The sequence below is a fragment of the Leucoraja erinacea genome, chromosome 5, assembly GCF_028641065.1.
Source record: "Leucoraja erinacea ecotype New England chromosome 5, Leri_hhj_1, whole genome shotgun sequence".
Classification (NCBI taxonomy): Eukaryota; Metazoa; Chordata; class Chondrichthyes; order Rajiformes; family Rajidae; genus Leucoraja; species Leucoraja erinaceus.
In genome coordinates, this window is record NC_073381.1 from 54781437 (window position 1) to 54800484 (window position 19048).

Here is a 19048-nt window from a genome sequence, read left to right on the forward strand (position 1 = left end):
GGGAGAAGCCCGAGGGTAATGGTGTATGGCTGTTTATCGGGTTGGAGGCAGGTGACTAGTGGGGTGCCTCAGAGATCTGTGTTGGGTCCTTTGTTGTTTGTCATGTACATCAATGATCTGGATGAAGGTGTGGTAAATTGGATTAGTAAGTATGCAGATGATACCAAGATAGGGGGTGTTGTGGATAATGAAGAGGATTTCCAAAGTCTACAGAGTGATTTAGGCCATTTGGAAAAATGGGCTGAAAGATGGCAGATGGAGTTTAATGCTGATAAATGTGAGGTGCTACACCTTGGCAGGACAAATCAAAATAGGACGTACATGGTAAATGGTAGGGAATTGAAGAATACAGTTGAACAGAGGGATCTGGGAATAACCGTGCATAGTTCCTTGAAGGTGGAATCTCATATAGATAGGGTGGTAAAGAAAGCTTTTGGTATGCTAGCCTTTATAAATCAGAACATTGAGTATAGAAGCTGGGATGTAATGTTAAAATTGTACAAGGCATTGGTGAGACCAAATCTGGAGTATGGTGTACAATTTTGGTTGCCCAATTATAGGAAGGATGTCAACAAAATAGAGAGAGTACAGAAGAGATTTACTAGAATGTTGCCTGGGTTTCAACAACTAAGTTACAGAGATAGGTTGAATAAGTTAGGTCTTTATTCTCTGGAGCGCAGAAGGTTAAGGGGGAACTTGATAGAGGTCTTTAAAATGATGAGAGGGATAGACAGAGTTGATGTGGACAAGCTTTTCCCTTTGAGAATAGAGAAGATTCAAACAAGAGGACATGACTTCAGAATTAAGGGACAGAAGTTTAGGGGTAACATGAGGGGGAATTTCTTTACTCAGAGAGTGGTAGCGGTGTGGAATGAGCTTCCAGTGGAAGTGGTGGAGGCAGGTTCGTTGGTATCATTTAAAAATAAATTGGATAGGCATATGGATGAGAAGGGAATGGAGGGTTATGGTATGAATGCAGATAGGTGGGACTAAGGGAAAAAAAGTTGTGTTGGCACGGACTTGTAGGGCCGAGATGGCCTGTTTCCGTGCTGTAATTGTTATATGGTTATATGGTTATATGGTTAAATGCTTTATTGTTAACTGTTGGGTTATAAACTCATTCAAACACTGCCTTGCACTTTTCCTACTTTCTACAAGATCAGCCACTCCAAAGGCACAGCACGGTGGCACAGCAGTGCAGTTGCTGCCTTCCAGTGCCAGAGACCTGGGTTCGATCCTGATAAGGGGGGGCTGTCTGTGGAGTTTGTATGGTCTCCCTGTGTCTGTGTGGGTTTTCTCAGAGATATTTGGTTTGTAGGTTAATCAGCTTGGTAAAATTGTCCCTAGTGTGTGTAGGATGGTGTTACGGTGCGGGGAACGTCGGTTGGCACGGACTCGGTGGGCCAAAGGGCCTGTTTCCACGCTGGATCTCCAAACTAAACTAAACTAAATGAACAATTTTGGGAGTCTATAAGTGGTGCACCTTGCCCCTCTCTCTATTCTGCCAAGTCCAGTGTTGGGGCAACAGGCCTGATATACCTGCATCCAAACTCTAGCTTGTCCACTTACATGAGGGGGCCCCATGCGAGTTGTGTCCTGAAAGGGTTAACCCTCTTGCAGGATAGGGTTCATTATGTCTGTGCCAGGATTTAAGTAATTTGATCGCAAGAAGGGTCTCAACCTGAAATGTCACCCATTCCTTCTCTCCAGAGATGCTGCCTGTCCCACTGAGTTACTCCACACATTTTGTGTCTACATATGATCTCATTAATCCCAGTCATCTGCCATTTCCCTGTTACCTCTTTTTAAATGATTTGCCCAATCCAGATCTTAGCTACTCTTTGAGTAAAAAGAGAACCCAACTTCTCCTTTTCTTGCAAATGCCTTGAAATGCATGCTCTTTCCTTTTGAATCCTCTTGTTAATGTGCCAATTTTTTCCATCACTGTACTGTCCGAATATATCATGACTTTGAATGCCTTTAATAATTATCTCCTTGTCCTTTGTGCTAAGGGGAGTACCTTCAGCTAAAACTGAAGGTTCTTACTCCTGATAAATCTCCTTTCCACTCTCTGCAAAGAGGTCTGTTAGTATTGGTATTGATTTATTATTGTTATTGGTACATTGAAAAGCTTACTCCTATCCAATCAAATCCAGCCATAGATGAGTGCAATCAAGCCATGCACCATTACCACAAGTAATACAAAGAGAAAATTACCAGTGCAGAATATAGTTTTAGTGCATTATAGCATTACAGTTTCAGAGAAAAAGTGCAACGTCTGCAATGTGTAAGATTGGGAATGCGTCTGAGTTTATGGGAGGACCATTCAATAGTCTAAGAACAACGAGGGTGAAGCTATCCCTGAATCTGGTGGCACATGCTTCAAAGCTTTTGTATCTTCTGCCCGACAGCAGAGGGGAGAAGGGAATGACCAGGATAAAAATGGTTCTTGCTATATATTGGTTGCTGTTCTGAGGCAGCGTAAAGTGTAGATGGAGTCAGAGGGGGAGGAGGGAGACTGAATTGTGTGACGGACTGGACGACATCCCCAAATCTGCTATTTCTTGTGTCTTGGGCAGAGCTATTGCCAAGCCAAGTGCTTATGCATCCCAATAGGATGCTTTTTTACGTTGCATGTATAGAAGTTGGTTAGAGTTGTTGGAGACTTGTCGTTTCCTTAAACTTATAAAGAAGTAGAGGTCTTGGAATGCTTTCTTGGTTTGATGAGGACAAATTGTTGGTAGTTTTTACGCCTGGGAACCAGAAGCTGTCGACATCTCCACTTAGACATTGTAGATGCTGATTGGGGTGTGTGCACCACCTTGATTCATGAAGTTAATAACTAGCTCCTTTGACTTGCTGACATTGAGGGAGTGATCTAGGGATCGAGTCTATTATGCGCTATCTACGTGTGGGCACAGTATTCCAGCCAGAACTAAACAAGTTTTATACATTTTAGCATTAATCCTTCTTTAGTAATTAAGCCAAGAATCCAATTTGATTATCTTTGAACAACCTTTTCAACATGTTTTGCCATCTTCAATGTGCATCCCTGGACTTTCAGTTCTTACTATCTTTAGTCCTTATTTATTTATTGTCTGCATTAGATTTTCAATATACAAAATTTTACATTGCATGGTCTGAAGAAGGGGTTTGGCCTTAAACGTTGCCTATTTCCTTCGCTCCATAGATGCTGCTGCACCCGCTGAGTTTCTCCAGCATTTTTGTGTACCTTTTACATTGCATGGGCCTGTTTGTTTTACCAGCCTCTGCATAAAATACTTAAAACACTTCTAGGCTCCACATCATTTACTATATTTCTAATTTTCATTTATTACATACTTTAATTTTATACTTTTTGTACACCAATTCTGGTGGATAGTGTAAGGAGCTATGGTTCTAATATTAACACTTAAGGGGGACAATATTGTTATGTTCTACATTCTGTAAAACAATTGTGCACTATTTCTCTGCTTTCTCCCTTTTGCCATGTTTAAGTTCAAACCTCTTTAACCCCCACCCCCATCCGCTCTCTTTTTACTGACAATTCTGCAATGGTTGGTAGTTTGTTATTTGCACTTTCCGAAAATGCATTTATGTGCTATCTGTCATTCTATTGTCCATTTGTAGTTTTTGTTTTAACATTACATGATGCTTTGCTGAGAGGCCAGTTGCTTTTGATCAACCCATTGATGTTAAGAACCTGGCAATCATAAGCAGCAGTAGGCTATGCAATCCCTCTAGCCTCTTCTGCCATTTGTCAAGGCCAATCCTTTGCTATTTGCACTCTCAAGCTCATTTCCCAATATCCCTTCCCTTTCATTTTTGATAAAAGACAGTTTCATGCTTAATATTCAAAGTCTGAACCTCCAAAGTTTCTCATCAATACTAGAAACTGAAGCTGATACCTAAAAGCTGATGTATTATTCGGAGACTGAGGTATTAAAGAAACAGCCCCTCAATATTTCCCTGTCTGTCCCTTTCAGAATCAAATGCTTCTTTACAATCAACTCCAGATAATGCAAATAAACAACAAATTTTGTTCATGTTTTGGCAGGTCAGTTACAGCAGCATCAGATCATTTGACCCTGCTGTTCAAGTGGCTGGCTCCGTCCAAACAGTGACTAAACTCTGGAACAGCACACACCACGTTTTCACCCACCTGCATCCTGGGACCACCTACCAGTTCTTTATTAAGGCTAGCACTGTGAAGGGGTTTGGTCCGGCTACAGTTGTCAACATAACAACTAATATATCTGGTAAGTGGAAATGGTTTGTAGTGTTTCCTCTTTTTATGCAATTGTTTTAAAATTTCACAAACTGACTAACCTAATCAGTTTGGAAATACATTTGTCATTTCTGATTCTAATTTGTATCCTATATAAACAGGTGTTTAGTCTAAACTAAACAAAACATTTATTTATATAGGATACAAATTGGAATTTTTGATTCTAATTTGTATCCTATAAAAACAAGTGTTAATCTTATTAAAGGCTTTAAAGAATGTTCAGAATCTACTCAAAATAGTAAGATTAAATGAGAACTTACCAGTTTGAAGTTTGATCTGTATTTTATGAGGAGGAACGTTGAGGGAATACGTGAAGAACCCGCTTCCAACGCATGCGTGTCATTCTTCAAAGCAGCGGTGTGAGGTCACATAAACCTATAATGACCTAACATAGTAAGATTATCAAAGAGATACCAGTTTTTGATATGATCATAGGAGGGTGGGAGCGGAGGGCACGTATTCCCTCAACGTTCCTCCTCATAGAATACAGATCAAACTTCAAACTGGTAAGTTCTCGTTTAATCTTACTATTTTACTTCGGAGTCAGGTGAGTGACTACGTGAAGATTTCAAAGCTCTGTGACCTCATGCCGTGGAACGAGTCCATGCTTCACAACTGCCTTGGGTATTGGGAGAGAGTATCATTAGTAATTTTAAAACACACTTATACAAAGAGTTGTGTGGTATAACGAAAAAATAAATTAATTGAAAATCATAGCCCTGTAACCTTTCGGGCAAATTATATTGTTGAACGTAAAATGGTTTCCGAACACGATGATGGCTCCAAAACTGGTTTATTATAAAACCTTTGGAAAGTCCTTTCGGGTGACCATCCTGCCATTCTGAGGATTTGGTCTGTGGGTACCTCTAGAATTTTTGCTGCGGATGTTGCTGCAGCCCTGGTGGAATGAGATTTAAAAACATTAGTGTCTATTCCTGCCATCTTTAGGACATATTTGAGCCACCTTGATAGTTTGGGTCGTGACCCTTTTGTGCGGTTTCTTGTAAGAGATTAACAACGCCATTTCCTGACCTCGAATGCTCTTAGTATATTCTATGTATAATTGGATGTGTCTTGCTATACACAGTCGTTCGTCATATGGATATGCCATAAATTCAATCACTTGACCCGATGAACCTGGTCTTTTTTGTTTTATTAAATCCTGTATGACAAACACCAGTTTCTCGGGTGAGATGATCAGGGAGTCCAGGCTCAGTTTGCTTAATGACTGGACTCGTTGTGCGGTAACTAACGCCATGAGCATAACCATCTTCATGGTCCGTTACTGAAGTGACAATGCTGTTATGGGCGACCAGCTCCTCAGCATGTTTAGAACGACACCCACCTCCCAGATTTTGGAGTACCTGGTTTTAGGGGGATTTGCATTGAATATGCCCCTCATGAGTTTTGTTACCAGGAGGTGTGTTCCCACCGTGTGCCGCTCCGTTCCTTGTGATAGGTAATTGGAGAGTGCACTTCTGGCACTATTGATGGCACTGTAGCCCAATCGATTATCATAATGGAGGCTTGTTAAAATTCCAATACGGCCGGAATGTTCTTGGCCTTTTGGTCGAGGTTGTTGTCCAAGCAGTATATGCCCCATTTCTTGATGTGTCCAAGGTACTGCTTCCGTGTTGACAGTCTTTGTGCAGATGAGATGAGATTCATCGTCCTGTCTGACAGCCCCATGCCGTGTAGTGGGTCTTTCAGACTCTACAAATCAACAAATCCCTAGTCTTATGGCATGGATGACTGCCCCCAGTCACTGGATGAATTAATAAATTCGGGCTATGTCCATAAGGGAACAAGGTTCTAACACCATCCCCTGTATGACCGAATACCACGGTTGAGTAGGCCAATCGGGTACTATGAGAATCCCAGATGCCGAGTCTTGTTGAATTTTCCTTAGCACCCGATTGATGAGGCAGAACGGGGGAAATGCATTACCCTATGGCTTTGTTTACGTAACAATGCCAAGCTGGTTTTAGAATTTTAGTAAATCTTCTGGGGCTGATGTTTGCCCCTTTTGGTAAAGCTCTATTGCCAAAGTTCCCCCATCCAGTTAAATTTCAAATACCGTCTGTGATCCCCTCTAATGGGTACTGTATAGTATGCATCTTTTGAGTCAATGCCTGCCATATAGAAACCCAGCTGACACTAATTCTTTAGCAGTAATAAGAGTATCCATCTTAAAATGAACATATTGAACGAATGTGTTTAGGGTTGAAAGGTCAATGATAATCCTGCAACCCCCATCTTTTTTATTTTTAATAAATATGTTTGATACAAATCCTAATTTTTTCATGAATAGTATGCTCCATCACACCTTTTGTGTACAATCTTTGTAGCACCATGTGGGCTTTAGATTGTTCGGTTTTTTGTAAGGACAACATGCCTTTCTGGTGTATGTTGTACTGGGGGGTTATTGGGATAAGTAATTCTATCAGATAACCCTGAATACTGCTTAGAATATATGAGTCTGTAGTGATTTTACACCATTCATAACTGTAGTATTGCAACCTCCCCTCCCCCACCGTCGTGGGTCCCTTTTGTTAGAGAAGAACCACACCCACCTACCTCCATGGTTACTGGTGGTTGTGTTATTTCCTTGGTTTTTTGAAAGGGGGGGTTCTGGTTTGATATCTCTTGTTCGGGGTTGTGTGGGAGATTGAGACTTCCGCATCTTCCAGGGTGGCCGTCCCTGGCCATATCCTAAAAAAGGCTGCTGCGGGTAATATTGATTTTTGGCACTGCCACTGGTATGAGCCACATTTTTATGGTCTTGCATGTGGCTGGTATCGTGCTCAAAAATAGGCCTTTGCGCTGGCCTTGATGAGCCCCAGTGTCTTGGCTTCGTCAACCAGTTTTTTGACTTGTGCGGTCAAGTGTTGTCCAAACAAAAAGGGTTGAGGTATTTGCGGTTCTTTGTTTGCAAATGGTAGCATATTTAGGGGTCCAGTGCTGGCTGAATGGCAGCCTTCCGCATGTAATTCAGCTCATATTGCACATTGCAAAACAGAGCTAGTGCGTCTTGATGGTCTTTGGTTAGCTCTGTTTTGTCCAGGGTGCGGGTGTATGCTGTGATCCCTGCCGTCAGTCCCTTTAAGGTTTTCTGGATCTTGAGGTCCTGGTTCCTGATGTTCCTCCCCATATGCTGCCAAATGCATTGGTTTACACTGGGCACCTGTAATGCCTCACAGTTGCCAGGTGGCAGATGTCTGGCCAGTCTCTGTAAATATTTCTTGTTGGAGTTTGTGGCCAGACATATAGTTAATACTATTGCCATCCTGGGATCCAAGTCTACCCCTGTTTGACTTGGTTTAAAGTAATCAGCCACCATGTCCAGCAGAGTCCCTGCTGTTTTAGGATCATGGGACGCTGTATTACCAGGCTCTGGCCCATCAGGGTCCTGCCTACTCTTTTTTATAGAGTTAGAGATCTCTAGGGGTCCCGCACGGGGTACCCATGTGGGGCTTACCTCCTGCCCACTGTGGCTAGTCTCCACATCCATGTGACTGCTACTGTGAAGGAGCTTTTTCCCCCACTGTTTCCGTCCCCCATACACACGGGCACTGGTTTGCGGGTTTTCCTCGCCCCACCGCTGGCTACACTGGTCTTGTATGTAGGTCCACCTCTCCACATGGTCCCGGTACTCACAGGCACCTGTGCTGGCTGCTGTCATGCTGCAGCCACTCGTACCGGCTTCCTCCAGCGGGGGCTAGCGGGTCCACGCCGTCTCCGTACTTCCGGCGCCCTGGACCCATCTAATACTTTAACCAAAGGATTAACAAACAGATTTTATGAAAAAAACCCTATTTTTAGGTCTACGCCATTTTCCCACATACCTATAATAAGGGTCATAGTAACATAAAAAAAACATAGAAATTAGGTGCAGGAGCAGGCCATTCAGCCCCTCGAGCCTGCACCGCCACTCAATTCAATGGGGTCCGTGGGGTTGTACCCGATTCTTCGGGATTTTGCTGTGTAGCCCGGTCAAAACCGGCCCCAACGCTCTCAGCGCTCCTGGCTGCTCGTTTATCTCAGACCGCTGGGACCGACCCCGGTACTCACGGTCCTGGTCCCTCGCGGTCGTTGCAGCCGGTCAACCCCACTCCAATGCCCTCAGTTCTGGGCGCTCCCGCTCTCTGTAACTTAAACCGCTGGGACCGACCCCGGTACTCACGGTACTGGTCCCTCGCGGTCGTTTGCAGCCGGTCAACCCCACTCCAATGTCCTCAGTTCTGTGAGCCTCGGCGCTGGCCGCTAGCGCTGCTTCAAACCAGACTCGCTTCCAAAGCGAGACTGGCATACTTTGTACTTGTCTTTGCTTTGCTGCCCGCCCGGCCGAGAAGTGAATTCCCCCCCCCCCCCCCCGGCGCGGGAGCGAAGTCGGGCACAGGTGTTTTCCTCTTCGGAAATCGGTGTGCCGTTGCTGTTCCTGCCGGCTGCCCGCACTCCGCGGTTCTCCCCCGCCAGCTTTCTGCAGCCTTCATGGACCCGGTCCATGTCTGCACCTAAAAGTAAGTGGAAGGAACGCAGAGTCTCTTACCTGCTGTTCCCGACTTTCAAATTCTCCCGCTGGTGAACGTCGTTCCCTGCGTGTCGGGTTCGAGCCGCTCGGACCGACCCCGGTGTTCACGGGACTGGTCCCTCGCGGCAGTTTAGCAGTCGATAAACCCGGCTGTTCTCTCAGCCCTGGCCGCTCCTAGGGACCCCTCGGACCAACCCCGGTACTTACCGCCTGAAGCAGGGTTTCGGCCCGAAAACGTCCCCACTTCCTTTGCTCCATAGATGCCGCTGCACCCGCTGAGCTTCTCCTGTGTACCCCCGGTACTTACAGCACTGGTCCCTCGTTGCTCTCTGTCCTGCAGCCTTGGCGCTGGCCGCTAGCGACTGCTCCAAGCCAGTCTCGCCTGAGACTGGCATACGGGACGTCTTTGCTTCGCTTCCCGCCCGGCCGAGAAGTGAATTTTGCCGGTGCGGGAGCGAAGTCGGGCACAGGTTTTCTCCAGGAAATTGGTGCCATTGCTGCTCCTGCCGGCTGCCCGCACTCCGCGGTTCTCCCTCGACAGCTTTCCGCAGCCTTCATGGATCCGGTCCATGTCTCCACCTAAAAGGTAAGTGGAAAGGAACGCAGAGTCTCTTACCTGCTGTTCCCGACTTTCAAATTCTCCCGCTGGGAACGTCGTTCCCCCTGTGTGACTCGTTGCAATGCGTGTAGCGATATGACACGCATGCGTTGGAAGCGGGTTCTTCAAGTAGTCACTCACGTGACTCCGAAGTAAAATAACCAATCTTTGCTAATTGTATTTTGATTTTATCAAAATTATCAGAATGTGTATTGAATTTTAAAATGTTTTTATGTAAAACTGTTCAACAAACATATACAAAATCAAAAAGAATATGATAAGGAAATTTTATTTTTAAGTAAGAGTACTGAAGTCCAAATAAGATCACTAAACCCCTAATTTTTGCTTCAAGTCAAAAGCCGCCTCTGTGGTTTCAAAGAAAGGCTTTGTATCCTTTGGGATGCATGTTCATTAATCAAATGAACTGAAGTCACTTAAATAGATAACTGTTTGCATAGCTAATCATTTTACATTAATAAAAAAAAACTTTAGTTTCTGAAAAAGAAACATTGGTGGCTGTCAGTGAATACAAGACGAGTTTCAGCGGTTCAAAGAAAAATATTGATGATCTGATTTTTAATTGTTCCCGTGGGGACACATTTTTAAAAGAGCCCCGCAGGCAACAAAGGATGTTCATTAATTTACATATTTTCCTTTGTTTTATTATATTTTAAAAAAATGTAATATCTTGCATTTGTGTAGTTCATAAGAACATAATGTATAAAACCTATATTAAAATAACTCGAGCCTATTAAGTTTATTTCATTCCTACACTTCTAAACGGTAGTAAAAAGTGGGCAGTGAAAGATGGAAGGGAAAATATGGTAACTTTTTGAAAATATAAGCTTTAATCACAGACTATGATCCACATGTTTATTTTACTGTATTCACTTCAAACCCAATTTCCCTAAATTATAAAAAGCATTTTCTAGTTAAAATGTAGCAACTTATTTTTAGGAATCAACATCCTGTGATGTGCCCTGATTCCATAATATGACCAGGCCTTGATGTTAGTTTTGTGGGAAGCACCAAACCAAGGCTAATTTTCCCAAGAGGGAGAAGTTTTGAGTTATCTTTCCAAGCAGCTGTTTTGTGATAACAGAAAGTACAGATTATTTTCATCCTTTCCCTAAAGAAAAGTTATTGCCTACAATGTTGTCTTCAAAGGTTCAAAGGTATTTTATTGCCTTACTGTATATCAGAAGTTAAATGTTATCACTTTTTATTAAGTGAACAACCATATTATTCAGCCTCTGTTAGAAGATTCTTAGGATTTGTCCTCTTGAATAAGGTTGAATTCACTGTTTTTTATTTAATTCCTCTACAGCTCCAACTCTACCTGATTATGAAGATGCAATTCTTAATGAAACAGCAACCACGATAACTGTCATGCTGAGACCAGCACAGGCTAAAGGTGCTCCAATCAGGTAAAGTTTCTCAGCAGCAAATTAGAAGCATGGTCACTATTGATATAGATCTTTATTTTAGAGCAATATTCATTTGACATTGGTATCAAGAGATTTTTTTGCTCTGTTAGGCAAAGTCCTTAAAGTATACCCATAGTCAATGAGACAATTGTCTTCAGGGATTTTTCAAATTCCAGTCCCGAATGTTCCATATGTCTGCTCTATTTATGTTACGATATTCTATTACTAAAAATGTATTTCTATTCCATCGTGATTTTCCTGAGGAAAAAAAATCAAAGCTTTTCTATATGAATTATTAGCTAATTCTAGTTCTCCAAAATAATGAATTAGTAATCATGCTTAAGGTTTCATGAAAATTATGGGGAATTTGAAAGGACTTTAAAAGTGGGACGAGAAAAATGGTGATGCATTGAAACAAAATGACCTGCGGTAATCTAAAACAAGTGCCCCCTCTGGAAATCCTATAAAACCTATTACATTGTGTTTGGCATGTCTCTGCAATTCACTGTCACGTTCTCTGTAACATTAATTTTGAATGACATTTACTTGTCGTCTTAATGAGGAGTAATTTGTTGATCAGTTTTTTTTTCACGCAGCTGTTAATGTAATCTGAATACTCCACTTTGTACTCTGGCTTCTGAACAGTTCTTGATACTGGGCTGCTTGTTCATTGACTTGAATGTTGCCAAATTGAAGCCGCATTATAATTTAAAAAAGATCAAAATGATTTTCTCCATGTTGTAGAGGTCTGGGTTTTGATCAACAATGACAGCGAAACACTCAGTAATTCACAAAGTTGACAGTGACTGAGGGATCTCAAAATCAATGATATACTATTATTGACCTTTCATTCATTATTATTAATAAATACATTATTATTAATAATACATTATTATACTAATGTTTTATTAAACTAATGTAGACATATATAGGCAGAAACCTCTGCGATTTCTGCATTAAACTATATGGTTTATTGCAGCAATCTCAGAAGTTTCTGTCTTTCATTTAATATTTCTATGCATTCTGTGCTGCAGTCACCTTTCCAACAAATAAAATAAATAAATAAAAATGATCGGAAATTAGACTTTTTATTAACTAATGCTTGACAAAGTGAGATCTTAGTGCACAATGCCAATATTATCATTTTGCAAATTGACTGTCCGCAAAAGACTATCTTCATGTCTGGAGAAGGGATCTGACATAAAATGGCCCTTATCCATGTTCTCCAGAGAATCTGTCTGACCTGTTGAGTTACTCAAGCACATTGTGTCTTTTTTTGTGTAACATTGGTGGCATGGCTGATGGAGCTGCTAGCTCATATCACCAGAGACCCTGGTTTGATCCTGACCTCGTATACAATACAATACAATACAAATTTATTATCATTTGAGCCCCAGTGAGACTCAAACGAAATGTTGTTTCCACAGCCATACAAACAAAGACACTGTCTTACAGACATACACATAATTAAATTCACACAAACATCCATCACAGTGAAGCCACTGTGATGGAAGGCCGCAAAAGATGTCCAAGCCCCAGGCGGGCGATGATGATCTCCCACGGTCTGCGCGGGGCGATTTACGGCCCCGCTCCCGGTCTGAAAGTCCAAGGTTGAACCCCCATAAAATCCCACGGCCCCGTGCCGGGTGATCCATGTCCTCCAAACCCCGTGACAGGGCTGGAGAATCTGTCTGACCGGGAAAGCGGTCTCTCTCTCTCTCTCCTCCCAGACCCGCAAGCTCCCGATGTCACAGTCCACCGGACCTGCGGCTGCGTTGCTGGAGCCTCCGAGCCCCAGGAGTCGAGTCGCAGCAGCTCCGAGGCCAGCCAGCCCCACGATGGTGAGTCCGCAGATCCGCAGCTCCGCAGTCTCCGGGACTGGAGCCCCCGGGTCGTTCAGGCTGGAGGCCGCTCCACGGTGCTAGGCCCCAACGACAGCCGAGACCCGACAGGGAAAAAGTCGGGTCTCCCGGACAGGGAAGAGATTTAAACAGTTTCCCCCTCCCCCGCCCCCCACATTTACACATTTAAAAATACTGTCTGTGTGACGTTTGCACATTCATCCTGTGATCGCGTATGATTCCTCTGAGTGCTCAGGTTTCCTCTGCGTACTTGGGTCCCAAAGACTTGGTTTGTAGGTTAATCGGCCTCTGTAAATTTCCCCCAGTGTGCAGAAAGTGGAAGTGAAAGAGGGATAAAATAGAACTAATGTGAACGAGTGATCGATGGTCGGTGTGGATTCAGCGGGCCCAAGGGCCTGTTTCCATGCTCTATCTTTCAATAGGTCACGCAAACATTTATATTTAAATACAACGCAAATGTTTCAAAATATAAAAGGAATTTGGGGGAAATTGCTATTTCAATTTCTACTTCAATCCCAGGTGTTTATGTAACTGATAATTTAGCATGCTGGAATACCTTGGAGAGAGGGCATTATAATCTGTAGTCACAAAGGCGGAACAGAGACCATGTTGCTGATAAAAATAGGATAACATACACTGAGTGGAAAGGAAAAGTTAAACATCAATATGTAGCTGAAGGGAGCAAGGGGTCATGGTAGAATAGCTCTGGAGAAGGGGCTGATGGAATTTTTGAAGGCTGGGGAAATGATGGCTGAACACTGACAGCCACCTACTCAAGCTCTGATTTTAATCTGACATACCTGCTTGATTCGACATCCACTGACCTCAAAGGAGAACATCAAGTAACGCTCATTAACCCCAAAGCTACCCGCCGTTACAATCTCACTGGGCGAGTGGAGCTAAATCAAAAGTCACAATATCAGGAAATATGAGGGGAAATTTGTGGGAATGGCAAGGAAAATAATTTATTCACAGAAATCTTCACAAAATCATGAAACGATTAATTGAAAGCTGATATTGATCGCTATCATAGGGAAATCATATGATTGCTAATTTCAATCTTGTTATTAGAAGCAGGTTAAATAATTATTGTTATACATAAACCCACTGAATTCATGATGCAACAAAATCCAGTATTCCTGCGTCATTTTACTGTAATTCTATGTGCACATACTCAACTACAGCAACATTTTCCCATTTCCACTAATAATACTTCTTAATGTTCGAATAATTTAAGATGGATGTTTGGTTCAGAAGTTGCTTCATAAGATTCACTGTCACATGGCCCAAGATAATTGCTGCTTACAGCAATAACGTAGAGTTGTCATCAAACTGTAGACAGAATGCAGTGAGACACATATACAACTCACGACCTTGGCATTGGATCCAAATTGGCCTGGAGCTCTCTGGATCTAAAATATAAGTGACATACTCTACCATGGGGACAGATGGATAGAAATCTGTCCAGTCCGCTGAAATAGACCGTCCATTGCTCTACGGTTCTAAATGATCAACCATCCCAAATTACTAAAGCAGATGGTACATTGCTTGATGCAGCAAGAAATAGTCACATACTTCTTTCAGCCACTTTTTGATTATAATCAGACCATGTTTGTAGGTCAGATCAATTTCAAAATATTCAATTAAAGAGAACTACATTAACAAGCATTGCAATAAACAAACTTGAGGTCTTGCTTTGCAAGTAATAGTTAGACAAACCTGGCTCCTTGATGATATGATGGGTTTTTGTCACTCTTCATAAAATGTATGTATCCACAGCCCCCATTAACTCGATTGAACACGGATTTATCATAGACTTCAGATGAAGGATTCATTCGACCTCTTCACTGCTCTTTCCTTTGAAATGCAAATTTAATTACCTTTAAATGAAGCATACCAAAACACCAAGTGCGAGAGGAACTCGGCGGGTTAGGCAGCATCTGGGAAGGGAATAGACAGGTGATGTTTGCGGTCAGGACCGTTTTTCAATCTGATAGGCGTAGGCTACATAAGAAACTTTAAATGCTGGAATCTTGAGTCAAATACAAAGTGCTGGAAGCATTGCTTCAACTGTCAATCAAGAAACAGCAACAAAGCAATAAAGCAACAACGTGGAGAAAATGTTAACATTCCATCTGTTACTACCTCCTTTTTACCTGATGAACATAATCCATGAACCAGAGTTTGTTTCTACACATAATATATGACTCAATTTATCCACTGTTGTTTTTCAATGCTCTGCATATCTGCACTTTATTAGATTAATATTTTTTGAATTCTGATAATGTCAGGACTTCCTCTGAACTGACATCAAGAAGACAAGATCCATCTTAGTACTGTAACTAAAATCTCTCATGGTTTGAAACAGATGGTTGCAATATTGGTCTCCTTTATGACCCTCCAGCTGGCTCCATTAAGTTGGGTTCAAAACCCATTCCAATTAATTGCTCAAACTATCTTCACCCTTAACTTGCCTCCCCTGTAGCATCTTCAGATTGTTTTGCTTCCAGATGTCTTGAGTCCCCTTCTTGATGCACTCTATCCATGTACAATCCAATGTATTGAAACATGCATCAACTAAACTATTGGCCACACTAATAGGCGTGTCCAACTTAGGCAGCTGCAGGAGGTTAAGCAGGTCACCACATGGTCACCAAATGTTCGCGGGTGGTTGCCGGGGAGTCGACTTCATGGTTGTGTGGAGTTCCTGCATTCAGTCGCGTCCTCATTATGGTCGCCGTGAATTTTTCAACATGTTGAAAAATTAGTGGCGACTAGAATGAAGCCGCCATGGAGCGTAGCGAGAATTCTCGAGCCGTACATGGGTCGCTAGGTGGTCCTAATGGGTTGCCAGGAGGTCGAAGGTTCTCGGAGGTTCGCGTAGGTTGTAACCGGTGCTCATTGGCTCATTGGTAAAATAAAAGGTAAGCAGTAGTTTTCAGAACCAAAGATAGCCGACCGGTAATGTTAATGTCCGCCGAGCTTTACAGCCGTGTATCACTGGCTTCTTAAAAGTTGTCTCCATTCCTTCTCTCCCACCTCTTTTAAAGGACTTACCGTACACTGTGCTTTAGCCGTCTTTTTACACCGCCAACCTTCCTGTTCATCGCGGTGTGTGGCTGTATCACCTTGGCTTTGCACCATGTGAATTTTTTAGACAGCGCTCCCCCCGCTTGCCCTGTCCCCCGCCTGCATAAAGAGCTGGTGAAGGAAGCAATGTGTTTGTGTGTGTGTGGTCCACTCTGACAGTCGCCGTTCCAATTGTCGGTTTTTCAGGCAACTGCAGGCAACTTGACAGTCGCCGGCAGTCCGCTGAAAAATCACCTAAGTGGGACAGGCCCATAAGTCCCACATCTACACCACCCTAATCATCTTCTAATTCTTTTCTCTTTGCATACTGAATCATTATTATCATTGTTATCATTATTTGCATATTTTCTCTAAGTTTACCTTGCCCAAGAATTTTAACCCCACCCAAGATTCATCCTCATCCAGTCATATTTCCTAACCCATACATAATTTTATTCCAGTGTGGATGGTACAAATCCCTCCCTTTTTGCTGTGCCATCAGTGGTAAAACCTTCAATAATTTGACTTAGTCTTTCAACTCTCCCACTAAATCTCATCTCTGCTTGCAACAGCTTCTCAATATCTTTCACCAAAATATACTGGTGCCTTCTTATCCCATAAGGAAAGTTTTATCAAGTTGAATCTACCCTTTAAATCCAATGTTGAAAGGATGGATGACTTAATCCACTAATGTGCCAGAACACTGTAATGAGCCAGATATTGATTGATTCCATTGAAGGCACTGCAGCTTCAACTGAGCTTGACATCTGAAGTGCTTTATTTTGTGTACTAAGAAATGCAAGTAGATTAATTCCTAATCTAATTGACTCTGAATGCAACACAAAGAGTATGCAGGCCTATTCTTTGAGATTTAAATTATTCTTTTCACTACAATGGACAGGTGAAATTGACGTCCTCCCCTCAGAATGGCCCAGTACTTCTGCTTAACACGAGCGGATCGATTCATATTTCTTTCCAATGTAACTGTCCAGAAGCTCAGGATCAAAGATTGGAAAATAAACCAGTCTTTTCCTCCAGCTGATCTTCGTCATCAAAGTGGCATTGATGGATTCCACAAGGACTCAAATGCAACCATTTTCTAACTCTTTGGCTGGGAAACCTGACCATGGAGCCAGCAGTGGACCCATTTAAATCAACAAGAGAAAAGACTGTGGAGAGAAAGCAGTAATTAGAAGTTAATTTCCATGTTATTCAGTTTAATTGAGTTCAGTTAATTGTGTGAAAGCATTTTGTTATTCTAATAGTATCAAGTTTTAATTATAAATATTTTCATTGTCATGTTATTTGAATAGTGCATGACTGCTTTTGGATATTAGTGAAGAGCAATCTTTTGAATCATAGCTTTTGAGGGTGAGGCACTGCCAGCTTTAGTGGTAACCATGATCAAACCCCTAAAGCTCAGCAGCCAACTGAAGATCTGTTCCTTCCCTCCCAACCATTGTACCAACTATTGTTTTTTTTTAGTGTGTTTAATGTATGTTTTTAATGTTTCTCTGTGTTTTTGTGTGGGGGGGGGGGGGGGGGGGGTGGTGGGGGGGGGGAGTGTAAGGGGGAAACAGCTTTGGTCGCCTCCTCCACGGAGAGGTGACTTTTTCCATGTCGCCTCCCCCGTGGCCTAACATCGAGGATGGGTGCAGCCTTTCCCGGAGACACGCCCGGGGCTTCAGCAGCGGGCGCAGCGTGGACTCTCGTCGCGGAACGGGCGAGCCTTCGATTGAGGGGAGCGCTCCATTAGCTGGCCTGTGGCAGCCTGAAGCCGCGGTCTGCAGAACTCCAGCTGGCGCGGCGACCTGTGTCTGGGATCCCTCGTTGGGGACCCGGGAGGAGAAGACCGCGGGCGCGCAGCCAACTTCTACCGCGGGCAGGAAAATGGGATTAGGTTGCAGAGATCAGCCATGATTGAATGGTGGAGTAGACTCGATGAGCCGAATGGCCTAATTCTACACCATGACCTTGTGAACATATGGATATGCAGGGAATGGAGGGGAATAGATTATGTGCAGGTAGATAGAGATGCTTTTGACCGTGTTTGGCACAGACATTGTGGGGCAAAGGGCTTCTTCTTGTGCTGTACTGTTCTACCTACTGAGAAAACCATCTTCCAAGACATTCCTTTCACAGCATTTTTGAAATAGAGAAGACTCGATGGGCCGAATGTCTTAATTCTATAACTTGTGTACATGAATTCTGATTGAAATGTACAGGGAACATTTGATGATCAGCCAGCTCTGTCTCATGCCACCAGGTTTTCAGATGCAGTGCAGTGCAGAAGATGGCAGAGAGAAAAAGGAAAATCATATCTCCGCTCCTCATCATGTATCTGTATACTCTGTATGGCTTGATTGTAATCATGTATTATCTTTCCGCTGACTGGCTGGCACACAACAAAAGCTTTTCACTGTACCTCGATACACGTGACAATAAACTCAACTTCAACAACTTCCCCCAACCTACTGGGAGGCAGCATCTTTGACAGATGGGAGGAAGTCATATTAGGAGGTCTTTAGGAACAGCTTAGCTCCCAGCATGTAGGATGAAGTTTTCTCACCATATCCTGTTTTTGCTTTCTTAACTTGCCTGTTGCTACTTTCAGCAGCAACCTCCTCCTCTGCTCCCGCTTCTTCTTGCGAATGAAACATAAACCAAAGGAATAGTTAGATCTCAAGCTGGGTGTTGAGCAGCCAGGTTGTTGTCTCTGCGTCAATGTCTGCCAGGCCCTGAGCTCCATTTGGTGGGTGGTAGAGCGGGCACCCAGAGATGACATGGTTGGCTGTCTGTTGTTCTGCTCCGCATTCACAGGCTGGGCTCTGGAGGAGTCCCCATCTCCACATGCTGCCATTGAAACGCCCAACTCCAGTATGAAGTCTGTTGAGCTTCACCCATGCTCCTTAGGGCAGGACAAACCCTGGACAGCTTTTATCTGACGAAGAGATGCAGCTCTGTAATGGAGATGTAGCTGTGTAATCCAGTGTGCTTTCTTTCTTAGACAATGCATTAGCCACTGTATTATTGGGTTAGGGAAATGTCTGTTATGTATGGGGTTAATTGATATCTGTAATAGGATTATAAAGAGATCACCCCCATGTGGTTCGGCCCCTCGAGGTCCGGGGACCTATAAAATCAGTTCAGCTTTCTATCTGCTCAACTTTTTTCTTTCCGATTCAATTTTGCAGACTTAGATCTTTCACTCCAACCCAATTCAAAGAGTCATTCCCATCCTTTCTAATACCTTCAAACCCTGGTCTTCCGACA

The 19048-nt window shown here is 43.1% G+C and overlaps 1 protein-coding gene across 4 annotated transcripts in view; it reads left to right on the forward strand.

Annotated features, from left to right (window-relative positions):
- ptprk (protein tyrosine phosphatase receptor type K) overlaps nt 1-19048 on the forward strand; it is a 570756-nt gene that overhangs the window by 423513 nt on the left and 128195 nt on the right. For all 4 annotated transcript variants that reach the window (XM_055635637.1, XM_055635639.1, XM_055635640.1 and 1 more), the window contains exons 10-11: nt 4058-4259; nt 10745-10844. In XM_055635637.1, the coding sequence (XP_055491612.1) occupies nt 4058-4259; nt 10745-10844 (302 nt within the window). The remainder of the gene's footprint in view (nt 1-4057; nt 4260-10744; nt 10845-19048) is intronic.